Source organism: Stenella coeruleoalba (assembly GCF_951394435.1).
Source record: "Stenella coeruleoalba genome assembly, chromosome: 13".
NCBI lineage: Eukaryota > Metazoa > Chordata > Mammalia > Artiodactyla > Delphinidae > Stenella > Stenella coeruleoalba.
In genome coordinates this window covers 64784912-64812307 of record NC_137159.1, presented here as the reverse complement: position 1 = coordinate 64812307, position 27396 = coordinate 64784912, and the positions used below count along the sequence as shown (strand labels likewise).

The 27396-nt window shown below is 36.5% G+C and overlaps 1 protein-coding gene across 3 annotated transcripts in view; it reads left to right on the top strand.

The window, feature by feature from the left end:
• SLC30A6 (solute carrier family 30 member 6) overlaps positions 1-27396 on the top strand; it is a 38555-nt gene that overhangs the window by 6811 nt on the left and 4348 nt on the right. For 2 of the 3 annotated variants that reach the window (XM_079940408.1, XM_079940409.1), the window contains exons 3-13: positions 2819-2903; positions 3922-3964; positions 5922-5987; positions 11664-11744; positions 12217-12252; positions 13000-13094; positions 15807-15855; positions 16164-16283; positions 18722-18824; positions 20007-20054; positions 21123-21191. In XM_079940408.1, the coding sequence (XP_079796534.1) occupies positions 2819-2903; positions 3922-3964; positions 5922-5987; positions 11664-11744; positions 12217-12252; positions 13000-13094; positions 15807-15855; positions 16164-16283; positions 18722-18824; positions 20007-20054; positions 21123-21191 (795 nt within the window). Of the gene's footprint in view, positions 1-2818; positions 2904-3921; positions 3965-5921; positions 5988-8927; positions 9083-11663; positions 11745-12216; positions 12253-12999; positions 13095-15806; positions 15856-16163; positions 16284-18721; positions 18825-20006; positions 20055-21122; positions 21192-27396 lie in introns of those variants that run through there. The other variant, XM_079940410.1, reaches the window with a different exon arrangement.

Here is a 27396-nt window from a genome sequence, read left to right as displayed (position 1 = left end):
CTTTACTCTCTTTGTTCACTTTCTCTCCTGCCTGTTTCTATTAAACAAAACCAGTCTGATTCTAGTCCCCACTTATCCACAGAAACAGCTTTTACAAGGTAACTAATAACTTCTGTGTTGCCAAAAGCAATGGTCATCCTCATTTCCCATCTTATTTGACCTTCAGTGGCATTTGACGAAAAACAAGTCTCTTCCACCTTAAAGCAGTTTTATTCATTTGAACTCTGAAATGCCACTCTTGATTTTCCTCCTACTTACTTGGCCATTATTTTTAGTCTCCTTTCTTACTTTCCTCTCATCTTTCTGACCTCTTTAAGTTTTGGAGTGTCCCAGGGCTTATGGAGCTCTGGCCTCTCTTGTTTACTTTCATTACCATATGCTGATGACCCTATATTTATATCTCAGTCCCTATCTTCTTCCCTACCTCCAATTCCTATATATAATGGACTTCTCAACATTTTCACCTGGATATCTAATAGGCATCTCAAATTTAGTATGATCAAACCTGAACTTTGATTTTCTATCACTCCTTCACTACATGGCTCAGGCCAGAAACCTTGGAGTCACTTTTACCAATCTCTCCCTCACTCCTCACATCTGCTTTATAAGTAATCCTTGCCGGCTCTATCTTCAGTATAATACACAGAATCTGACTCTTTTTTTTTTTTTTTTGGCGATACGCGGGCCTCTCACTGTTGTGGCCTCTCCTGTTGCAGAGCACAGGCTCCGGACGCGCAGGCTCAGCAGCCATGGCTCACGGGCCCAGCCGTTCCGCGGCATGTGGGATCTTCCCGGACCGGGGCACGAACCCGTGTCCCCTGCATCGGCAGGTGGACTCTCAACCACTGCGCCACCAGGGAAGCCCAGAATCTGACTCTTAACACCTTCCTACCACATTCAAAGCCACCATCATTTCCCACATGGTTTATTGCAATCACATTCTAAATGGTCTTCCTACTTTCATCCTTGCCCCTATGCAGTATATTCTACATAGGGTAGCTGAATGAGCTTTTTAAAATGAAGCCTAAGTCACTTTCCATCTCATCTGGAATACATCCCAATTCTTTTCCTGGCATACATGACACTACTTGATGTAGCCCCAGACTCCCTCTCAGCTCTCTTGTCTAACTGTCCTCAGCCATTCTTCTATCTCAAAGAATTTGCACTGTGGTTCCCATTTTCTCTCCCAGATATCTGCATGCTTAGCACCTTTGCCTCTTTCTGATTTCTGGTCACATGTCGCCTTACCAAAGGAGTCTTTTCTGACCACCCTATCTAGAAGAGCAGCTCTTCCATGTCTTCCATTTACTGTGTTCTTACTGTATTTTTTCTTTTAGCACTTATCACCACCTGACCTTATATATTTGCTTATTGTCTGTCACCTCACCTGGATTATAAGGTCCGTGTTTTGTTCACTGCTGTATCTCCAGTGCCTAGAATAGTGTCTGTTACAAAATAGATACTCAAATATTTGTTGATTAATAGCTTGATTCAGCATTAGAACTGCATGCATTAAATGCTTTATCCTCCTTTTCTGACTGCTGTTGAATCCCTGTCCTGACTAGACCCCATATCCAGTCATTTCATTAATGTTCTCACTAGTATTAGAGTCCCTTGTCTTGTTAACCTATCATATCAGTTCTCAGGTCTCTAACATCCCTATCTCACTTGGTTTTCTGGTTTTGCTCGTGGGTGTAGAGGAAGTTCCACAATGGTGTCTACCATAAATTCATGTTGGTAATTATTGTTCTTCTTTTTGATGATTCAATAGTATATTCACCATAACATCTATTCTGCAGATCCTCTTCTAGATTTAAGTTTCCAGTGCTACTTTATCATATCCCCTAATTTTAGAAAATGGCCTTGCGTCTTCCTTTCAAGACTGTTACCTCTGTGTTACATCACTGTCATTTCTTTCTGCCTTACAAGTTCTCTTTCTCCTCCGTTACCTTCTTACCCTTCTCACTTTCTCACGGGTGGTGTTCTTCCTTTCTAGACCTACACCTTTCATCTGTATTGTGAAACCATTCTATCCCATACCATACTTGACCTTAGCAATTACATGTTTAATTTTAACACCTCAAAATAACTACCTTTTCACTAATTTATTTCATCTCTACTTTCAAACAAGCATAGGTCTCCCTTTATAGGGAGAGGAGCAGAACAAAAATAAAAAACACTTCACTTGATCTCTTCTTCCTTTATTTTTAGAATGCTCTTCCTCCTCCCTCTAAATCCTAGCGATTTCAAGGTGTATCTCAGATCCTCCCTTTTCTGTGAACTTCTAAACTGTGGTAATCTTCCCCTCTTTTGCAGTCGTATTTCATACAATTTACTTGGTAAATAACCAAGTACTGCTCTTTTTTGGTGGGTGGGTGGGCAGGGTAACTTTATTTTGATGTACCATCAAACTTACAGAAATGTTATGAGTATAAGGAACTCCCTTATACCATTTATTCAGATTCATCAATTGCTTTACATTTTGCCCCATTTGTTTTTATCATTGTCTCTACATGTTTATGGAGACAAAATTATATTCAAATGTCAGTATATTTTCTCAACTATTTGAGAGTTTGTGTGTCAGAATTTATTTTCTCTAGAATAATTCCCCTTCTAGAATTATTCGTTTAGGCTTATATATTATAATAGTAACTTGTTTGATGATAATTTTGGTAGTTTTAGAAAATGTGGCACTTCAACTTTTTGAAACAAGTTGTGCTTATTCCTTTGAATATTAGAGTATGAATCACAGCAACTTGAATGGACCCAGAGAAGTTTGTCAGCATTGTACAAATAAGAATGATTTTCTTTTTCACAGTCCTGGAAGATACTGCTCTTTGGTGCAATAAACTTAACATGTACTGGCTTCCTGCTAATGTGGTGCAGTTCCACTAATAGTATAGGTATGTCACTATTCTTATTTTTAGGAGTTAATTATTTCACTTTTATTGTTCTCATAATAAATAAAGGTATGTCGTCCTTTACATAGAATATATTATTCTGAACTATAACTCAAAAGATTTAAATGAGAAAATCTATTCCAAAAATACTTTGTAAACTATAAAATTTGGTTCAGTTGTTAGGCATTATCTAAAATGAGCTTTTTTTTAAAAAAAATTTAAATCTATTTGAAAAACTAAGATTTCTTTTTATTTTTTAATTGAGGTATTGATTTACATTATTATATTAGTTTCAGGTATACAGCATAGTGATTCAGTATTTTTATAGATTATACTCCACTAAAAATTATTGCAAAATAATGGCTATAATTCCCTGTGCTGTACAATTGATCCTTGTTGCTTATCTATTTTATACATAGTGGTTTGTATATCTTAATCTCTTACCCTTATCTTGCCCCTTTCCCACTGGTAACCACTAGTTTGTTTTCTATACCTGTGAGTCTGTTTTATAAATAGTGCTGCTGTGAACATTGGGGTGCATGTATCTTTTTTGTGAGATTTCCTTTTAATGTGAGAGATTAGTTCTTCAATTTATGTAGTGTATAAATAAAATTTTATGATTTATTGAGTTTTCCTTGAAAAGGGAAATCTAATATTTTTCTTGTGTCATGACTCTTAAGTTTTTATTTACCATTATTTTCATCCTGCTATTTTAAAAATACATTTAAAATAGTACTCCGATGACAGAAGGAGGCAAAAAATTGATCTCAGGGCTTTTGAGCATATACTGCTTCATTTTTTCCTGATGGAGAAATCAGGTTCTAAAGTAAGCTTTTGTATTAACCAACTTTGGCTACATGTATTAGTCAAATTTACTAGATAATTGCCAACATATGAGATTAATCAGTGACTCATGTTTTCCGGTGGTGGATGTCCCTGTTATGAACAGTTTTGGTGATTTGCTGTATTTCCTAACAATGGATTCAGTAACATTTTAATCAGTCTTTTTGTTGTTTTGCAGCTTTAACTGCCTATACCTACCTGACCATTTTTGATCTTTTTAGGTAAGTTTTAAAAACGCTCCTTAATATTTTTACTTCCTTCCTTCCTTCCTTACCTATTTACTTATTTATTTATGGCTGTGTTGGGTCTTCATTGCTATGCGCGGGCTTTCTCTAGTTGTGTCAAGTGGGAGCTACTCTTCATTGCGGTGCGCGGGCTTCTCACTGCGGTGGCTTCTCTTGTTGCAGAGCACCGGCTCTAGGCGTGAGGGCTTCAGTAGTTGTGGCATGCGGGCTTAGTTGCTCCATGGTTTGTGGGATCCTCACAGACCAGGGATCGAACCTGTGTCCCCTGCATTGGCAGGCAGATTCTTAACCATTGTGCCACCAGGGAAGTCCCCTCCTTAGTGTTGTGGTGTTGTTTTTTTTTTAATTAATTAATTAATTTATTTTTAGCTGCACTGGGTCTTCGTTGCTGTGTGCGGTCTTTCTCTAGTTGCGGCAAGCAGGGGCTATTCTTTGTTGTAGTGTGTGGGCTCTCATTGCAGTGGCTTTTCTTGTTGCAGAGCACAGGCTCTAGGCGCACAGGCTTCAGTAGTTGTGGAATGCAGGCTCACTAGTTGTAGCTTGCGGGCTCTAGTGGGCTTTAGAGCGCAGGCTCAGTAGTTGTGGCACATGGGCATAGTTGCTCCGTGGCATGTGGGATCTTCCTGGACCAGGGCTCAAACCCGTGTCCCCTGCATTGGCAGGTGGATTCTTAACCACTGTGGTACCAGCGAAGACCCTTCTTAATGTTTTGAAGCTAATAAGGAATTTGTTATCAACTATATATACTTCATTTGAAAAACAGAAAAGAGACCTCCAGAATGCTTCCCCAGTGTTTTACTCCTGACCTTGATTGGTGGTTAAATGGGTGTTTTTTTTCTATTTGTTAAAATGTACATATGTGCTTTATGCACATTTCTGTGTAAATGTCCTATTTTGAATAAAACAATAAAATTAAACTAAAAAAAAGGTTTGTTGCACTGAATTTATGAAGTTTTCTTTACTTAAAGGAAAGTTATCTGTGAAATAAGTAAAATTATCAACATGGACCATATGTACAAATAATAATTAGAAGATATGCTGGAAGAAAATACCCCATTTATATAGCAACAGAAAAGATAATACCCAGACTTTAGGTCAGGTGCCTACCTGTAGATGAGTCAGCTGTGTCCAGGGAGCAGGAACACATAAGAACATACTAGTTCCCACTGTAACCATGTGGGTGTGAAAAGAAATGAGGGATGTTAATAACTGCAAAGTATATATGTAATTGTGAGCTAGAGAGATGACCTATTGGCTCCTGCTTTGGGGACCTTTCATATTTCCAAATAAAGGTTGCAGAATGCTTAGGCCGTATGTCTCCAAGATCCGTGCCATAGAAGTATGTTATAGGGATGTCTTTTTCATCAGTCACATAACTAACTCTTCTTGATTGGTCTAAAACAGATAGTTATTACCTGAATTTCACACTGTAGTAAGTTGTTTTAGAGTGAATCTCCACTAAGAAAGTAACCATAACTTTATCCCATCCAGAATGTTGTCAAGGTGTTATTAATATTTAGTTTAACTTTTAACAGAGATTAAATAAAGTTTATTAAAGTTAAAATGTATTGTATATGCCTAGAATCAAGTAAATTGCACTTATTATTACTGTGTCATTTTTTGCAGGCTCAGTTATGGAAACCATTTAGGGCGGATAACTTTCTGAGTAGAGAAACTATGGGTTTAGGTTCTATTAGTTCTATTATTAGTGTCTTAATGGTATATCATAACTTCTTTCAGTTTCTCCCCATGTTAAAACTCACATTAGGGTGCTTATTGTGATTAGATTATAAATTATTAGAATAACTTGTTGTTAGTTTAGTCTGCAAACACTATTAACTTTTAGCAGTTTAGTTATTCTGAAAGCTAAATTTCTTTCTGTAAGTCCTCTAGTTCTAGTTCTAATGCTAAACTTATTTTCCTTTTTACTTAGTTTAATGACATGTTTAATAAGTTACTGGGTAATGATGAGGAAACCTAGCCCTGCCTATTCATTTGGGTAAGTTCAAATTATTTTATTTTCTGCTAACTTATCGCTATTAAAGTAGTAGTTATACCAGGCAGTAAAGAGCTAGCTAGAGTACTTGTAGAAAATAAATGCTGCCTGTTTAGTGGAATAGTGATCAGATAGTGAAAGTAGATAAAAAAACATCTTCCAAGAGGATTCTAGATAAGGAACATGAATGTTTAAATTTAAATCATATTAAAGTAAAATGTTCACATTGGTTTTTTTCTATTTTATAAAACAAATCTTACATAAATTGTTCATTTTAAGTTCTTTAATATTTTGGTAATCTCTTATTCCAGTTAGAGAAAGTACAAAGGATTTTCATGTATGTATCTTCTAGATGTTAAAGTAAGTGGGATATAGTTTAACATTAATGCAGCGGTAGAGATGTATTTTTATCTTAAGACTATTTGTGACAGCAATGAACTGACAAGGATTTTGAGATTTCTGTTTCTATAGTTTAGAAATTACTGAAAGTTAGAAAATAATCTTTTATATCAGAGGATTTTTTAAAATATGTTAGAAAAAATGAGTTCTTTTCAGATTCAAGGAAACAACTTGAAAGAAGAATTTAACTTTGGTGAAGAAACTCTTGGACAAAACTTACCTTTCTTCTCCACCATACCATTTATTGGGATTATATTCTTTTGAACAAAATCAGGTTTTACTTAAATAATGGGACAAAGTAAACATGAAATTTTAGTGCAAAATGAAGATATTTATAAGTGTCACTGAAATTTGATAGAGTTGGATTGATATGATAATCATTTGTAAAGGGTTTTGGTTGTAAGTGACAGAAATCCATCTCAAACTAGTTTGGGGGAAAAATGTTAATTTACATAACCAAAGTGTGGGAAGACTGAGGTAAACTGGTATAGGGACTAGAACACTCAGGACATTGTCTTTCTCTTACCTCAAAAGGCCTGCTTTTCTCTGCATGTCAGTTTCACAGACCACTTTTCTCCACTATCCTGGAATGATAACTTGTAGCAAAACTTTGAACCTTCTCACCTTCATCCTTGAGACGAAAGGATTCCCCAGCTCTAGAAAATAGTGAGAAAGAACTATTGGTTGGTCCACCTTGGTATAGATGTTAGTCTTTAGATCAGCTCCTGTGGCCAGGAGACAAGGTCACATAAGGACAAGACAGCTCCCATTTTGGCCTAGTTGCTTAGAGTGAATAGGAAAAGAGGTAGCAATCAAATATAATTGCAGTCAGTCACATATCTTGAAGTATCATCTATATTTAATAATTCCAAAATTCAGTTCTCCAGCACTGAGATTTATCTCATGTCATGTTACCTTCGTGCCAGGTTCACATGGATGTCTAATTCATGTCTTAAATTCAAGCTAGGATTCTTGTTTTCTTCCCCCCAAATCTGTTCCTCTGCAGTTTTTCACATCTTAGCAAATACACCACCACTCAGTTGCTCAAGTAAAATCATTGATTATTCTCTCATCACCCACATTTATCCATGAGCAGGTTATGTCAAGATAACTTACAAACACATCCAGAATCTGTCCTTGCCCCCGTTTCTATCTCCACTACTACCATCCTAACCAAACTACCTTCATTTCTTGCCTTAACCAATGTCTTGCATCCTAACTGGTCCCCATGGTTCTGCTTTTACCCCCCTTCAGTCCATTCTCCATATAGAAACCAGTGTTTTTTTGGGATTTTTCTTCAGTGTTTTTTTTCTTTTTAAGCCTAAATCATGCTATCATTCTACTTCTTAAAACCATCCAGTTGTTTCCTGTCATACTTAGAATAAAATCCTGACCCCTTTCCTCGTTTACAAAGACCTTATATGATTTAGATCCAGCCTACTTCTTTTCAAGTTACCACTCTCATGCCGTCTATACCACACTGTCTTTCTTTCCGTAGTTTGAACACATCTTATTCCTGCTTTAGGGTCTTTATACAAACTATTCTATCTCCTGGAAATGCTCTTCACTTGATTCTTACGAGATTAGCCCCGTTTTGTTATTCCAATCTTAATGTCACTAAATGCTAATGTCATTAAGTGACTGGGCCCAATCTAAAATGGATTCTAAAATAGATCACCTAGTTAGCTTCTTGTCACATCAGACTGCTATAATTCTCTGTATAGAACTTATAAATTAATTTTTCAAAATTTATTTATTTAATTTATTTTTGGCCGTGTTGGGTCTTCGTTGCTGTGCGCGGGTCTTCTTTAGTTGCGGTGAGTGGGAGCTACTCTTCGTTGCGGTGCGTTGGCTTCTCTTGTCGTGGAGCACGTGCTCTAGGCACACGGGCTTCAGTAGTTGTGGCCTTGCGGGCTCTAGAGCACAGGCTCAGTAGTTGTGGAGTACGGGCTTAGTTGCTCTGCAGCATGTGGGATCTTCCTGCACCAGGGCTCAAACCTGTGTCCCCTGCATTGGCAGGCGGATTCTTAACCACTGTGCCACCAGGGAAGCGCAATTAATTGTTTTGTTTTTTTTTGTCTTCCCCTTTAAAATATAAATTTCTTGGTAGCAGGGACTGTAGCTTGTTCTGTCTTATATCCTTGTGCAGTTTGATGAATTTTAACAAATAAATATACTTGTATAACTACTATCTAGATAATGATATAAAGCATTACAAGTTCTCCCAAAGCCTCCTTTAATGACTTAATGTTAAGTCAGAGTCAAACCCTGAGAAAAGTAACCAGTATTCTGATTGCTGTCATTGCAGATTCTTGTTGCCTGTTTTTGAAGTCATATAAATGGGATACAATATATATATCATCATATAGCAGTAGTTCATTCTTGTTCATTGCTCTAATATTCCATTATGTGAATATATCAAAATTTGTTTATATGTTCAGCTATTGAAAGGAATTTAGTTGTTTTTTTTTTTTAATTTTTTTTTTGCAGCACGCGGGCCTCTCACTGTTGTGGCCTCTCCCGTTGCGGAGCACAGGCTCCGGACGCTCAGGCCCAGCGGCCATGGCTCATGGGCCCAGCCGCTCCGCGGCATGTGGGATCTTCCCGGACCGGGGCACAAACCCGTGTCCCCTGCATCAGCAGGCGGACTCCCAACCACTGCGCCACCAGGGAAGCCCTAGTTAATTTTTAGCTTTTAGGTATTATAAATAAAACTACTTATGAACATTCTTGTACATTTCTTTTGGTATACATGTGTGCTCATTTACGTTGGGCATATGTCTTTGAAATTACTCAGTCATAGGATTTGCATATATTCATCATTAGAAGATAGGATAATACCAAACAGTTTTCCAGAGTGGTTTTACCAATTTAACATTTCCACTGACAGTATATGAGAGTTCTAGTTGCTTCATGTCCTTACCAACTGTTGGTATTGCCTTTTTTTTTTAAAGCCATTCTAGGTGTGCAGTGGCATCTCATTGAGGCTTAAGTTATTTTCCTGATGAGTATTTGAGCACTTTTTCTTATGTTTATTAACCATTCAGATTACCCTTTTGTGAAATGCTTGCTGAAGTGTTTTATCCATTTTTAGATTGGGTTGTCTGTTTTTTCTTATTGATCTATATAGGAGTTCTTTATACATAAATATATTCTCTCACTCCTATTTCTCTTTCATTCTCTTAAAGTTATCTTCTGATGAGTGAAAAGTTTTTAATTTCAATGATAAATTCAATTTATCAGTCTTTTCCTTTATGGTTAATACTTTTTGTGTACTTGTCAAGAACTCTTGGCCAGAATAAAGATATTCTACCCTGTTATTAGAAGTTTTACCATTTGACCTTTCACATTTAGGCTTACAATCAAACTAGAATTGATTTTGGGTTTTTTTTAGGACTTTTTTTTTTTTTTTTTTTTGCGGTACGCGGGCCTCTCACTGTTGTGGCCTCTCCCATTGCGGAGCACAGGCTCTGGACTCGCAGGCTCAACAGCCATGGCTCACGGGCCCAGCCGCTCTGCGGCACTTGGGATCTTCCCGGACCGGGACACGAACCTGTGTCCCCTGCATCAGCAGGTGGACTCTCAACCACTGCGCCACCAGGGAAGCCGTAGGATTTTTTTTATTAATTCATTTTATTTATTTTTGGCTGTGTTGGGTCTTTGTCGCTGCGCACGGGCTTTCTCTAGTTGCAGCAAGCGGGGGCTACTCTTCGTTGCAGTGCACAGGCTTCTCATTGCGGTGGCTTCTCCTGTTGCGGGGCACAGGCTCCAGGCACGCAGGCTTCAGTAGTTGTGGTGAAAGGGCTCAGTAGTTGTGGCTCACGGGCTCTACAGCGCAGGCTCAGTAGTTATGGTGTTCGGGCTTGGTTGTCCCACGGTATGCGGGATCTTCCCGGACCAGGGCTCAAACCTGTGTCTCCTGCATTGGCAGGCAGATTCTTAACCACTGTGCCACCAGGGAAGACCTGGAATTGATTTTTGTGTATGGGTTGAGGTAAAGGTCAAGGCACATTTGCTTCTATATAGCCATTCAGTTTGATAAAACACTATTTATTGAAAAAAATTATTCTTTATTGCTTTTATGTGCTACTTTTTTATTAATCAAGTGACTGTGTATGTGTTTGTTTCTGGATTCTCTTTTCTATTTGGTATATTTGTCTATCCTTGAATTAGTTCCATAGTGTGTCAATTACTGTTGTTTTGAAATCTTGGTTATCTGGTAGTGTAAATCTTCCAGCTTTGTTCTTTTTCAGATTGTCTTTGCTTTCCTACACCATTTGCATTTCAATACACACTTTAGTATCAACTTATCAATTACCACAAATAATGTTGCTACATTTACATACCGTTTTTTTCATAGTTTCCTATAACCCACTTTTTTTCATTTCCATCCTTCCAAGTCAGTAAATACATTTCTTTTATATTTGTAATAATGTGTAATGGTATGTTGTTGATTCCAACATTTTTCTATTATAAATAGCAATGTGATGAATGTCCTTTATTATTTTATTGTCTCCTGAATATTCTGAATTCTGTACCACCTAGAATTAAATCAACTCATTTGAGGGAAAAAACAACCAATGTGATGAACATCGTTAATTATTTTATTATCGTTTCTGAAGATAATTATTTCCTTGAGAAATTTTAAGCATATATACTTACAGGTGTTGAATGCCATTAAACTATGTGCAGTGGGAGAAACTAAGATAAATAAGACAACAGCCCTTGGCCTCCAGCTGATAGCTTAGGGATTATAAGACATATTCAGTTAACTGTAATTGTGTGTAGATAGGAGAGGCAGTGTAGTAGTGGTTAAAATCATGAACTCTAGAGCCAGAGTGTCTGAGTTTGAAAACCTGACTCCTTCACTTGCAAGCGGTATGACTCTAAACAGTTACTTTTCCTCTTTGGGGTTCAGGTTCCTTATCTCTTTTTTTAAAAAAAAAAGTGGATAAACTAACCCTCATAAGGATTTAGATGAGGTAATATGTTAAACACTTCGACCAGTGTCTGACACAAGATGGGTCAATTAAGTGCTGTTATTATAATAATGGTTATTTCTAGAAAATAAAAGCCCTAAGGAGTATATGTTGTACAAATAGGCACTCTTTTTAAAATCTGTGATGTTCATTGTTTATTGTCATTCTAGAAATTGTAGTCCTTTTTAACAGCGTTTGGATTATAGTAGGCACATGTATAGTGAGTGAATGAATGTGTTCTCGAGATACTAGTTTGTGAATTGAAAGAATTAGGCTGATTTGATTAATTTTCCAATTTCAGATTTGAAAGATTAGAAGTCCTGGCTGTATTTGCGTCCACAGTCTTGGCACAATTGGGAGCTCTCTTTATATTAAAAGAAAGGTACATTTGTATACAATGTTACTGTCACTGCAAATTCTACCTATGCCACCTTTGGGAATATGAAAGAATCCAGTGAGACACGTCGGGTTGGAAGGGTACAAATAAAATGAGCAGTGCTGAAGTTTTGATAGTACAATTTCTTCATGTTTCAGACTTTTCTCCCTTCCTTTCACCCTTCTTTTATTACCTTCTTTGATGCTACTAAATTTAGTCATAGGTGTGAATGAAAGGAAAGGATTCACACAGACATGTTTTAATGCTTAGTACAAACCCATTGAAACAGATTTGGTAGAGAAAGATTGAATTACACCTTGAGGATAATTTGTGGGTCTGCTTGTCTCATCACTACTAATAATCAACAGTTGGTTATCATATTTAAAAAGTTTTGTGAATTTATTAATTATATATTTAATAAAGTCTTATAATTTTATAATTTGTAGGACTTATTTAATACATTATTTCCTTCTTTTAGTGCAGAACGCTTTTTGGAGCAGCCTGAGATACACACGTGAGATTCTGCTTTTGACATAACATATAATTTACTATTGTGTTTGATTCCCAGTTATTAATTGATATGTTATTAAATAGTGGTTACTTTGGCCAATATCAGAGTTCAGAGTGTGGTAATATATATTTCATTGATATTTCACAAGCAAAATCCCCAAATCCCAAGACTCCCTCTTTTCACCCTTAACTGTTCCCAAGCCCTTAAATTTTTATACTGAACAGGAAGGCCTTTCTGCCCTGATTTTGGGTCCCTCGGTATTTCTAGGCCCAGGTCAATATCCTAAGCCAGCCCCATCTGGTCTTCTGTAATTTAAGATTGGATCCTCCAAGTCTTTTAGTAGCAGCTGTAGAAAAGATGGAATTGCTATTATTTACAACATAGTGGCCAACTATGTGGACTTTACCTATTCTGATCAGTTTAATTCAGGACAGTCTGACCCGGCCAGTGGACTGTAAACCAAATACCATTAGCATTTCTAAAAATTTATAACAGCAATTACCTGTAAGAAGATACTGTTAATGCTAAGAGTCTTTTTTTGTTTTTTTTTTTTTTTGTCCTGTGTAAGGTGGAGCAACAGTAGACAGGACATTGGTCATGGGACTAGAACCAAGTTCAGATTCTGGCTCTGCAAATACTAAACCATTGAAGCAGACCAGTCTGCCTTCCCATCTCTTAGTCTCTCTACATGCTGAAATTACATATTGACATTACCAAGAAAAAAATAATCATGAGTGTTGTTTTTTTCAGGGGAAGATTATTAGTTGGTACTTTTGTGGCTCTTTCTTTCAACCTGTTCACAATGCTTTCTATTCGGAATAAACCTTTTGCTTATGTCTCTGAAGGTATGTTTTTATTTACCATTAATAAAAAACCAATTAACCTCTCATAAAAACAGGTCTTTTGTTTGTTTCTTTAATTCATAGATCAATGAGAAAGTATATCCTGAAGAGAAGAGAGGACTACCCCAAAGGTTCTAAAGTCTTTCTCTGAGCAAAAAATTATGAAACGGAATCTAATTATTACAAGCTTTAAAATAACATATTACTTAAAAACAGGCAAAACTGACTTATGTATTAAATTACATGCAGTAAAAAATTACATTTACCAAATAACATGAATGAGATTTTACATGTATAACCTACCTAAGAAAAGTTTATTGCAAGCATTTTTTTTTTTATTGCAAGCATTTTAGAAGCATCAGTGTACATAGACTAGTTGCTATGCTCATTGCAAATAATTGTATTTTGTTAATTAGATAAGTTCCCAGGAACTTCTCTTGGGCAATGGTGGGTAGGCATATATTTGAAAGTAGCAAAACTTTATTCCTTTTGATATATTCTTTTATTTTCAAGTCTTTAAAAATTCAGATAGACTTTTCACTCCAGTGGTCTAAATTATTGGCATTTTTCAATAATTTCAGTGTTTTGGAATCCCACTAACCTACAAAGGGTTAACCACTGATGGATGGAGAAGTGAGGTAAAAACAAAAGTGGGCTGTGTACACAGACCCACACACCTGTACTTTGAAGCAAAAATAGGTGAGGGTCTTTTTAGATCTCACTGACTTGAATACCAAGATAACCAAGGGAAGAAAGCTTTCTGAAATACCCATTCAGGTTTAAACAACTTCCTGAGTGTTACAAAGTATGAGTTGTATTTGTATGAATTAGAGTTTAAGAATTACTGCATGAATAGAAAATTAAATAATGATATTTGTGATGACCAGAATTTTTTAGAAAAAACTTTATTAGAATAGTATAATGCTCATTCTAGAAATTCTAAGAAGGTACAGAGGTTTAGAAACTGTATCTCTCTGTGAAGATCAGAAAGATACAAGAAGGAAACAGTATTGATAATCTCATGACCCAGAGATAACATCTGTTAACATTTCTATTTTGTTCCTTTAATTTTTTTTCTATGCACATGTATATATTTTTTTACATATTTAGAATTGTATCAATTAACAATTTTATGTTTAGCTTTTTTCAGTTAACATTATGTCTTGAGTATTGCCTGTCATTAAATACTCTTTGAAAAAATGATTTTTGAAGGCTTGCATAATATTTTGTCATGAATATTTTTAAAGTCTATTGTTATATAGAATAATATATAAATAACCTTTTACAAATAATGCTGTAACCACCCTTTTTTGTTTGTTTGCGGTACGCGGGCCTCTCACTGTTGTGGCCTCTCCCGTTGCGGAGCACAGGCTCTGGACGCGCAGGCTCAGCAGCCATGGCTCACGAGCCTAGCCGCTCCGCGGCATGTGGGATCTTCCCGGACCGGGGCACGAACCCGTGTCCCCTGCATCGGCAGGCGGACTCTCAACCACTGTGCCACCAGGGCAGCGCCACCAGGGCAGCCCCACCCTTTTTTGTACCAAATTTCTTGTATGCATTTCCACTTCTTCTTCCCAAAGAAGAAATTATAAATGGGTTAAAAACACACTATTTTGGGCTTCCCTGGTGGCGCAGTGGTTGAGAGTCCGCCTGCCGATGCAGGGGACACGGGTTCGTGCCCTGGTCCGGCAAGATCCCACATGCCGCGGAGCGGCTAGGCCCGTGAGCCATGGCCGCTGAGCCTGCGCGTCCAGAGCCTGTGCTCTGCAACGGGAGAGGCCACAACAGTGAGAGGCCCGCGTACAGAAAAAAAAAAAAACAAAACTATTTTTTTCTTTGATGTATATTGCCAAATTTATTTCTAGAAAGATCATCTAGTTTGTATTTTTATTAGCTGGAAATGAAAGTTCACAGAAGCATCAAAATTTATTATACAACATTAGTTGAAATTTAAGTGGAAAATAATATTGAGCACTTTCTATCTGCCAGGCACTGTGATAAACGCTTTACATAGAACCCGTTTAATTCTTCCTATAACGATAGGTAAATCATTTTATTGATATTATCCCCATTTTACACTGAGGCCCTGAGAGATTGTCACTTGTCTCAGGCTACACATCTAGTTAAGGGCAGAGCTAGGGTTGAAGCCAGGTATTCTGGCATCAGAGTCTGCTCTTAAACTGCTGTACCAGGCTACTTTTTATATGGCTTGCCGATCTTTTTTACATCATGGTACACATTAAAAAATGAGAATTTCTGTAGCACCATGGGATAAATGTAAGAGGATGCTTGAGCCTGAAGGCTACTTGTCCAGGGACAGTAACTGACAGGCGTCTGCATGTAGCCAGATTCCCACTTGGCCTTTCTGAGAGCTGAGCGAGTTAGTAATCCGTGTACTTGCAACCCATTCTCAGCACACTGGTTAGGAAGCTTCGCTTTACACTATAATAAGCCTTTAAAACGTCAAATTAATAGTAGCAATGAAATACGTTAAGTTCACTTATTCCTTCAGGTCCGCTGTATATTGCAGTTGAAACTGCTTTTCATTTAGTATCCTAAAGGCATAAAAGAGAAAAAAGTTCTAGATTTGAGGAATAACGTGATCTTTTGTAATGTTATACAGTCACGACCGAACTTATTTTTTAAATTTAAGAATCAAGTATTTCTGGTAATGGTTTATTCTATACACATAATTTAAATATTTTCTTTTTAAAGCTGCTAGTACGAGTTGGCTTCAAGAGCATGTTGCAGATCTTAGTCGAAGGTAAGATGTTATGGGATTTCATGATATACATAACGTTAAAGGAATGCCCAAGAAATGCATCTGTCTCAGCATTATTATTGCTGAGGTTACTACGTGAATCTCACAGATCAGATTCTTATTCTCCCTTTACTTTTTCTTACTTTTTAATTGGTGATAGATAAGAGACCTTTACGAGTGAGAGTTTTGTTCCCAAATTCTCTTTGCTTTCTTTAAAAGATATACTAAACTACAAGTCATCTTTTATATGACTTTCATCAGTATTACGTAAGTTCTACTAATGAATACTTCTTTTATTTGTTTTTTCATAGCTTGTGTGGAATTATTCCAGGACTTAGCAGTATCTTCCTTCCCCGAATGAATCCATTTGTTTTGATTGATCTTGCTGGAGCATTTGCTCTTTGTATTACTTATATGCTAATTGAAATTAAGTAAGTATTTTTTATTGCTATCAAGTGTGTTTCGATTCCTGGGGCATCAGTAGGATGGCTAGGGATTAAGCTTATAGCATGTTTGCTTGTGACCTGTGCAACTTTGGTCAAGTCTTGTCCTCAAGTGTCTTCATCTGAAAAATTATGGGGGTTGGATTCAATAAGAAATTTTCACCACAGTCTATAATGCAGGCTGGAAAACTGTTTAAATTCCTTACTGCTGACCTGATGAGTGAGACTGAGAAGCGGGTAAAAGAGAGATGAATCACAGCGACTGTTGCTGAGTGAGGGAAGACAGGAAGTAGATGTGAATCAACTTTAAAAAAAGCAAGTCTATTAGGAAAGAGACTTTAGCAGCCTTAAGCTTAATTTTATGACGTGATTCGGTGACTCCCTGCCGTTTTGCATACTCTCCTAGCATATCACATACAATTATGTTTTTATTTACTACCTCTACGTGATTCCTACATTTTTATTTCTAGCCCAGATCTCTACTGAATTCCGAAAAGCATATCTTCTGTTCATGTCCACCTCAACTGAACCTATTTCCCCCCATCCCCAAAACTGCTTTTTCTTGTACTTTGTGTCTCAGTGAATGCTACTACAGTCTATTCCTTTGCATTCTGCTTTTAAATTGTGTTAAAACATACATAAAATAAAATTTACCATTTTAACCATTTCCAAGCATACAGTTCAGTACTTGCACAGGCATTTAGTGCATTCACTTTGTTGTGCAATCATCATCACGATCCACCTCCAGAACTTTTTCATCTTCCCTAACTGAAACTGTACCCATTAAATAATTACTACCCATTCTACCTCCCCCCAGCCCCTGGCAACCACTATCCTACTTTCTGTCTCTGTGAATCTGACTACTCTAAGTACTTCATATGAATGAAATTATACATATTTGTCCTTTTATTTCACTTAGCATAATGCCCTCAAGGTCCATCCATGTCACAAATGGCAGGATTTCCTTCTTATGGCTGACTAATATTCATTGTGTATATATTTATGTATGTATATGCCACATTTTCTTTATCCATTTATCTGTCAACAGAAACATAAGTTGTTTCCATGTCTTGGCTGTTGTAAACAATAGTCTTGTCACCTACTCTTGTTTAATCTTTCTTTTTAATATTATCTTACCCTTCTTCCCATTCTTTTTCCTAAATTGAGGCCTTTGTGATCATTTCCTTGGCCTAATTAGAATAGTCTTCTGATCTTATAATTTTTATTCTCACACATCTTTAGTTATCTGCTATTTTGCTACTGATGTGATCATTAAAAGTTGCAAATCAGAACATAATATTTTCCTGTTTCAAAATTCTCTTTTGGGTACTTAAAATAATTAAAAGTTGTTAACACAGTAAAGCTTCTACCAACCTTACTAGCCATCCGTCTGTCTATATATACTTAACTGTTGATAGTTTCATTACTGCATCAGGGTTTTCATGCCCTTGCACATGCTGCTTTCACTGTCTACAGTATCTTGCTCACATCATCTTGCTCATCTTGAAGGCTCAGCTCAAATGTCACCTCTTTTTTTTTGCTGCTGGAACGTCCCCGACCAGGGATCGATCCTGCGTGCCCCTCAGTGGAAGCGCGGAGTCTTAACCAGTGGACCACCAGGGAAACCCCTGTCACCTCTTTTTATATTTAGCGTTTCTGCATTATCCCTACCCCAGTAGGCTTGCCATTCACTCCTTTGTGCATCCATGATACCCTGTAGGACTTCTCCTTTGTACCCAAAGTCCTTTATTATATTTTTCACATGTATGTTTCCTGCCATTTCAAAGGCAGGATCTATGTCTTTACTCATGTTTCTATTCCCAGCATATGGGAAAAAGTGAAAAAGAGTACATGATCAGCTTTGTAACCATTGGCATTTTGGTCTGTCTTGTTAATAGAACAGTGAACTACTGATGAGATGTTGCACTTCAGTCACAATATTGCTATAACAAATTCCTGGAGAATCTCACCTTGTGAAATTCCTGGGGAATTTGAAAAATTTTAGTAGTAATTATTGGAGTTATTGTTTACAGCAAAATTGATAGAATCACTGATGAATTCTATTGGTCTTCCTGTATCAGAAATTACTAGTTAAAGGTTTTTATTTGTTGCAGCAAATAAATATATATGAAATATTTATAGTTGACAAGTAGATTGAAAATACATTGTGGGGAAATGCTCACATTATTTTTCTTCATCATCTCTCGTCACACTAATTAACATAAATATTAGTTATTTCCCCCTAAACTTTGGCAAGAAAGGATTCTGAAAACCTTTTATTTTCCTTTGAGATGCTCTCATTGCCAGTAGTGGCCAGCTGTGGTAAAACAGTCCTGTTGCTTTAGATAATTAAAGTTTGGTAGATTAAATTGTAAAAAGCCCAGTGAAGCATACATTTGAGATTTAGAATTGTTTTTTCTTTTCAGTAATTATTTTGCTGTAGATACTGCATCAGCCATAGCCATTGCTCTGATGACATTTGGCACTATGTATCCCATGAGTGTGTACAGTGGGAAAGTATTACTCCAGGTAAGGCTCTTCTTTCAATATGCATGCTTAAAATTAGCTATGTTCTTTTACCAGATTATAAAACAATATGGGTTCTTCTACCAGATGATGAAATTTTTAGCTACTGGAGGGCACTGTTGGAAATGAAGCCAAACAATAATCTCTGAAATTTGAATAGTAAGAACCAGATGGTACTTCCCTGGTGGCGCAGTGGTTAAGAATCCGCCTGCCAATGCAGGGGACATGGGTTTGAGCCCTGGTCTGGGAAGATCGCACGTGCCACGGAGCAGCTAAGCCTGTGCGCCACAACTATCGAGCCTGCACTCTAGAGCCTGTGCTCTGCAACAAGAAAAGCCACCGCAGTGAGAAGCCCTTGCACCAAAATGAAGAGTATCTCCCACTCACTGCAACTAGAGAAAGCCCACATGCAGCAACAAAGACCCAGCTCAGCCAAAAATAAATAAATAAATAAATGTATTTTTTAAAAAAAGAACCAGATGAAGTTCTATTGATGCACAAAATAGGCACAGATCTTCATGTAGTTGTAAGGCAAAAGCATAAATGAAAATATTTTGCCTCTAATAATGTTTCAAGTGAAAACAATATTACTTAAAATCTTTTTTAGATATTCATTTTCCCCTAATAAATGTGCTTTGGCTATTGTATAATCTGGTTATGATTGTTTTCTTATTTTCTATTCTTGAATTAGTGAGACTTTTAAATTTAAAATGCGAAATCACTACTTATTGAAACAATAGGAACACCTGTAGACAAGCACCTGAATAGAAAGGTAGTTTCCCAGGACTAGATGAATGTGTAAGCACTGCTTTTCCTTCTGTCTTTCCCTCATGCCTTTTCTAAAACTTATGGGTTGTATCTCCCGCTCCAGAAGCAGTAATAACAATTAGATTAGTTTTTTAGTGTTATGCCTTATACAAAATTTTACTTTCTTAAAGATTTTTTTATTGATTATTTGGTTCTAGAGATAGCAGCTTTTTTGCAATATGAGAAATAAGCATGGGCTGATTTCTGATGCTGCTTTATTAGTGGGTCAATTAAAGCCTTTCTTCCCTAAATCATGATAGGGCACATGTGAAACAAAGCAAAGGCTGGTGTAAAACCCAATTTTTTTAGTGTCAGGACTACTGTTGGAAAAGGTTTTTCTCTCTCTAGATTCATATTTTATTTTATTTTTTTCCCCAGACAACACCACCCCATGTTATTGGTCAGTTGGACAAACTCATCAGAGAGGTAAGATGGAATAATAAGTAAAATCATTTTAATTTATAATTAGAGAATGCAAAGAGTGGGTACAAATAATTTCAACTCTTTCTAGAATTTTATTTTAGGGAAGTTTTTGTTCTTTACAATGATATAGTAGGAGACATGACATAGTGACAAAAATAGAAAAATTTGACGAATTGCGCAGTCTGGAAGCCAGATTCACTTGAAATATTGGGTTGGCCAGAAAGTTCATTTGAATTTTTCCATAAGATGTTATGAAAAACCGGAACGACCTTTTTGGCCAAACCAATAAGTGTAGACGGTAATGGTCTAAAGGCCACACTATTTGTTATATAAATGCTGTGATTTTTATGATTTTGTATTCAAACCTAGGATTTTGATTACGTCAGAGGCCACCTTTACATGGTGATTGCTTCAGCACCTAATATCTTGATCTGTAGGTTTAGATTTTGTATTGTTATAAAATTCCAACTGTTAACTAATGAAGGAATAAGATAATCAAATTATTTGAATGTTGAGAGTGTTTTAAACTATTGGTTGTCAGTATCACAGAGGCCACTTTGATCAATATAGCTGGCCACTTGCTTCAGCTAGTGGGGTCTGTGCCTCTGTATCAATGGGCCACACACTGTATATCTGGCCTTGGAATTTCCTTTTGGCCCATATCCAAATAACATCCTGTATTGTACAGAAATTTGTTAAAAGGGGATCCGGAGAAAGGAATGATTGAGAAGACAAAAACATTCTGATACCACAAGTGCTGAATATAAATATATACTATACTAATAAGATGAAAAGAACTACACACTGTTGAACAAGGTGTGAATGAGGGAAGTAAAGACCTGATTCTTGAGGGATTGGTGCAGAGAATAAACTGGAAAAGAAGGCCCTGGCTTAGTATTGAACAAGCAGAAATGGTATCTGGAGTGAATGGTCTGGGACTTCTCTTGGCTAGTAAGTGTCTTCAGGCAGGGTTTGGCCATGTCATTTCTAGGCTTACAGCAAATCCATAATGTGACTGAATTGTGTTGGATATGTCAAATACAAAAGCCCTATTTCTGTGTTTTTGATTAGGTATCTACGTTGGATGGAGTTTTGGAAGTCCGAAATGAGCATTTTTGGACCCTAGGTTTTGGCTCATTGGTATGCTTTCTATATATTACTTTAGTTTAAACATAGTTTAAAACATAGTTATAAAACAAAGTTTATAAACTGAGTTTATACTTTTTAAAACTGAAAAAAGTATTTCTTTAAAATTTTTGTAGATCCTTTGATTCCCATTTCTGTTCAATAAAGTAAAAAATGTAGATGGATTTAGTAACCTAATTGAGAATTGTTTTTCTTCTTTCATTTTTTTCCTTTCAAACTAAATGATCTCAATACTGGGCTGTCCAAAAAAGAAAAATCCATAGTCATACATTCCTAAATACAAAAATGTTGCAGAAGTAAAATGTGCAATTATTTTCTTTTTTATTACCATTCTTATTTTGGATATTTTTGCTGAATTTGTTAAAGAGTTATAATAACAGCTGCTTCAGCATAAAATTCCGTGTTTTCTAGTCCAATTTAGACCTCATTACCAAAGAGATTTTGTTATGGCATGATTTTATTCCTGTGTCAGGAATGATAAGGAAAATACAGGAAAGTACCCAGAAAAAACAAATTTAAACAACCATAATCCTATTGATGTTTTGGTATTAATACTTGTATACTTACTCTCTTTAGAAAATGAGGTCATGCTGTTTTATAATCTGCTCTTTTCACTTAATATATAATGAACAGTTTTCCATGTTATTAAATACTACTCTTCTATAATATCATTTTTAAAAAGAAAATAGGATTTGACTTTTGTAGCATAACACAGATTTCAGAGGTAGGCAGATTAGGGTTGGTCCAACAGCTCAATGATATCACTACTTTGCAGTCTTTAGTTTCAGGCTTATACTCTTTTAGCAAAAAATGGCTGCTTCATCTCTTCCTTTTCCTTCTCTTCCCCTCTCTAGTCTTTTGGATATCTAAAACTCATTGTCTAGTAAATTCTTCAGGAAAGGCCCTTGGGAACAATATTCCCTAAATTTTTGAATGTTGAAAACAGTTGTGAACATTATACTTGAAAATCATTTAGCCGGATATAAAATCCTGAGCACATATTTTATTTCCTTGAGTTTCTTAAATATATTACTCCATTTTCCTCTGGCATAAAGCATTATGGTGATAAAGCCTGATGATACATAGTCTGATTTTTTTTTCACCTTTATATGTGACTTGATCTTTTTGCTTCTATACCTAAAAGATTTTTAAAAATTAATTTATTTTTTGGCGGCATTGGATCTTCGTTGCTGCGTGCAGGCTTTCTCTAGTTGCGGCAAGTGGGGGCTTTTCTTGTTGCAGAGCATGGGCTCTAGGTGTGGGGGCTTTAGTAGTTGCAGCACATGGACTCAGTAGTTGCAGCTCGAGGGCCCTAGAGCACGTGGGCTTCAGTAGTTGCAGAACGTGGGCTCAGTAGTTGCAGGTAGCAAGCTCTAGAGTGCAGGCTCAGTAGTTGTGGCACATGGGCTTAGTAGCTCTGCGGCATGTGGGATCTTCCCAGACCAAGGATCGAACCTGTGTCCCCTGCATTGGCAGGTGGATTCTTAACCACTGCGCCACCAGGGAAGTCCCTTGCAGTTCACTTTTTTTTTTAATATTTTTTAATTTATTTTATTTATTTGGTTGTGCCAGGTCTTAGTTGAGGCAAGCAAGCTCCTTAGTTTGGCTCGTGGGCTCCTTAGTTGCAGCACGGATTGAACCCAGGCCCTCCCTGCATTGGGAGTGTGGAATCCTATCCACTGTGCCACCAGGGAAAGCCCCCTTACAGTTCACTTTTAATCATTCTTTTAATTGTATTGATAGTAACAAACTAGTAGACAAGTGTTTATTTAGCTGGGTGGCTTATAAACACAATCATCTCTGCTGTTCAGAACTTGGCCATCCAACAGCTACACCAATGTGATGCCTAATTAAGACCAAGGAAATTAATAAAACAAGCTTTTGGGCTGCCAGGAATAATTGTCACAAAAGCCATAGATTAATGCAAACACCATTATCATAGGACCCTGTTCAAGCTCATACTTGGAAATGGTTTTCACTTATTTTAATTGCTTTGACTTCCATATCAGACTGAAAGAGGAGATACAGTATCTTTTATAATTTTGTATAGTGAAAACTGAGATTACCATCTCACAGTGGCAAAGGAAAGGGAGAAATCAAAGATGACTCAATTTGTAGACATGGCTTTTCTTACTTAAAAGTAATAAAAATGGAAGTCAAATTCAAGCAGTAAGATATTTTCTTTATCTCATGATTGGCAATAACTCTCTTATTAGTGCTCAAGCCATAGATTTAGACCCATTGTAACTAAGCCAACTATTTTGCTAATTTAGGTGCTGTTATAGTTTTTTCTTTTTTTGAAATCTGAGTTTATCTAAAAATCAACAATGTCTGCTGTATATTTTATTTACTATATATTTTTGTTCTGTCTGTTGCTTGTTTTTTTAGTACGTATTTTTATTTAAGTTTTTATTATACAAATATACCCCATTGTTAGAAAAATTAGAACTTAAGTCAAAAAGAACAAAAATCCTTAATAATTCTACCATCTAGAGATAAGTGCTGTCATTCTTTTTTCCCCCCAACATAGTGATTTGATATTTTTATAGATTATATACCATACTAAATTATAAAATATTGACTGTATTCCCTGTGTTGTACATTACATCCCTGTGACTTACACTTATTTTATAACTGTTCGTTTGAATCTCTTAATAACCCTTCACCTATTTTGCCCCTTCCCTCACCCCTCTTTCCTCTGGTAACCATTAGTTCTCTGTATCTGTGAGTCTATTTTTGTTTTATTCTGTATGTTCATTTGTTTTGTTTTTTAGATTCCACATATAAGTGGAAACATACAGTATTTGTCTTTCTCCATCTGACTTATTTCACTAAGCATAATACCCTTCAGGTCCATCCAAGTTGTTGTAAATGGCGAGATTTCATTCTTTTTTATGGCTGTGTAATATTCCACTCTACATGTATACCATGTCTGTATCCATTTATCTGTCAGTGGGCACTTCGGTTGCTTCCATATCTTGGCTATTGTAAATAATGCCACTATGAACATTGGGGTGCATTTATCTTTTTGAATTAGTGTTTTCATTTTCTTCAGATAAATACCCAGGAGTGGAATTGTTGGATTGTATGGTACTTTCGTTTTTAATTTTTGAGGAACCTCTGTACAGTTTTCCCTAGTGACTGTAACACTTTACATTCTCACCAGTGATGTACTGTGGTTCCCTTTTCTCCATATCTTTGCCAACACTTGTTATTTTTTATCTTTTTGACAGTAGCCATTTTGATAAGTATGAGGTGAAATCTCATTGTGATTTTGATTTGCATTTCCCTGATGATGAGTGATGTTGAGCGTCCTTTCATGTTCCTGTTGGCCTTTTGTACGTCTTCTTTGGAAAAATGCCTGTTCAGGTCCTCTGCCTGCACCCCCACTTTTTTTTTTAATTGGAGTGTAGTTCATTTACAATGTTGTGTTAGTTTCAGGTGTACAGCAAATTGATTTAGTTATACATAAACATACGTTCATTCTTTTTCAGATTCTTTACCCATATAGGTTATTACAGAATATTGAGCAGAGTTCCCTGGGCTATACAGTAGGTGCTTGTTGGTTATCTGTTTTATATATAGTAGTGTGTTTTTGTTAATCCCAAGCCCTTTTTTTTTTTTCCTGGCCACACCACGTGGCATGTGGGATCTTAGTTCCCCGACCAGGGATCAAACCTGTGCCCCCTGCAGTAGAAGCACGGAGTCTTAACCATTGGACCACCAGGGAAGTCCCCCAAGGCCATTTTTTAATTGGGTTTTTTTATTTTTGATGTTGAATTGTATGAGTTCTTTATGTCCTTATCAGACATATCATTTGCACATGTCTTCTCCCACTCACTAGGTTGCCTTTTCATTTTATTGATGGTTTCCTTCACTGTGCAAAAGCTTTCTAGTTTGATTAGGTCCCGTTTGTTTATTTTTGCGTCTGTGGCCCTTGCCTGAGAAGGCAGATCAGAAAAATACTGAGAAGACTGATGTTAAAGACCTTACTGCCTGTGTTTTCTTCTAGGAGTTTTATGGTTTCAGGTGTTAAATTTAAGTCTTTGATCTGTTTTAAGTTTATTTGTGTATATGGTATGAGAAAATGTTCCAGTTTCATTCTTTTGTATGTAACTGTCCAGTTTTCCCAGCACCACTTATTGAAGGGACTGTCTTTTCCCCATTGTGTTTTCTACCTCCTTTGTTGTCGATTAATTGACCATATGTGTGTGGGTTTATTTCCAGGCTCTCTGTTCTGTTCCATTGATCTATGTGTCTGTTTTTGTGCCAGTACTATACTGTTTTGATTACTGTAACTTTTATAGTATAATTTGAAGTCAGAGAGCATAATACCTTTGTTCTTCCTTCTCAAGATTGCTTTGTCTATTTGGGGTCTTTTGTGGTTCCACATAAATTTTGGGATTACTTGTTCTAGTTCTGTGAAAAATACCATGGGTATTTTGATAGGGTTGCATTGAATCTGTAGATTGCTTTGTGTAGTATGGACATTTTAACAATATTAATTCATCCAGTCCATGAACACAAACTATCTTTCCATTTATTGGTATCATCTTTAGTTTCTTTCATTGGTGCCTTATAGAGTATGGGTCTTTTACCTCCTTGGTTAAATTTTTTTTTCTTAATTAATTAACTTTATTTTATTTATTTTGGCTGCGTTGGGTCTTCGTTGCTGCACGCAGGCTTTCTCTAGTTGTGGCGAGTGGGGGCGGCTCTTCGTTGTGGTGCGCGGGCTTCTCATTGCAGTGACTCCTCTTGTTGTGGAGCATGGGCTCTAGGCCTGCAGGCTTCAGTAGTTGTGGCTCGCAGGGTCTAGAGCGCAGGCTCAGTAGTTGTGGCTCACAGACTTAGTTGCTCTGCAGCATGTGGAATCTTCCTGGACCAGGTCTAGAACCCGTGTCCCCTGCATTGGCAGGCGGGTTCTTAACCACTGCACTACCAGGGAAGCCTTCCTTGGTTAAATTTATTCCTAGATATTTTATCCTTTTTGATTCAGTTGTAAGTGGGATTTTCTTGATTTTCCTTTTTGATAGTTCATTATTAGTATATAGAAATGCAACAGATTTCTATATATTAGTTTTATATCCTGAAACTTTACTGAATTCATTTATTAGTTCTAATAGTTTTTTGGTGGAGTCTTTAGGGTTTTCTATATATAGTATCATGTCTTCTGCAAATAGTGATAATTTTACTTCTTCCCTTCCAATTTGGATGCATCTTATGTCTTATTCTCCTCTGATTGTTGTGGCTAGGACTTCTAATACTATATTAAATAGAAATGTCAAGAGTGGGCATCCTTGTCTTATTCCTGATCTTAGAGGAAAAACTTTCAGCTTTTCATCATTGAGTATGATGTTAGCTGTGTGTTTGTCATAAATGGCCTTTATCATTTTGATATATGTTTCCTATATACCAACTTTGTCGAGAGTTTTTATCATAAATGGTGTTGAATTTTGTCAAATGCTTTTTCTTCATCTATTGAGATGATCATGTGATATCATTCTTGGTATTTTTCTGTGTGTGTGTTTTAATCAAACTATGAACATTGTTGTACCTGTTATTTTACTATCTTTTAAAGACAAAATGTATGATGAACATCTTATCAAGTTAATAAGCATACTTATAACCATCATTGTAATGCCTGGTGCTCTGTATCCTAGTATCCTAGGCTAGAAACCTTGAGATCATCTTTGATGACTTCATCTCCCTCATTCATTATATCCAGTTGAGAATTAAGATCGCCCATGGAATATCATGAATCCATCTGTCCCTCTCTGGTCCCACTATATCTGTCCTATCTCAGCCTTCTTCATTTCTAACCTAGACTGTTGCAGTCATTTCCTAACTAATTAGCAATTATCCATAACTGTAATTTTCTGAACACTAATTATTTTACTTCTGTTTGATTGCTGCAACTAAATCTCCTTACTCATGGTTTTTAGAACCCCCTCCTAGCCTTTCTTTTTACCTTTATTACCTGACCTATCTTTCTTCTTTCTGTTCTTCCTTTCCTTATTTGTTTCCTCCTTTCCTCTTCCTTTTCTTCCTGTCTTTTCTCTCTTTCATTGTTTTTCTGCTCCCTGAAATATTGTACTTCTTTTTATATAATAATATTGCTTATTCTTGCCCAAACATGCCATGAGTTTTAATTGCTATTCCCTCAGCTTAGAATGCCTGTCTCCGCCTTTTGAAATTTCAT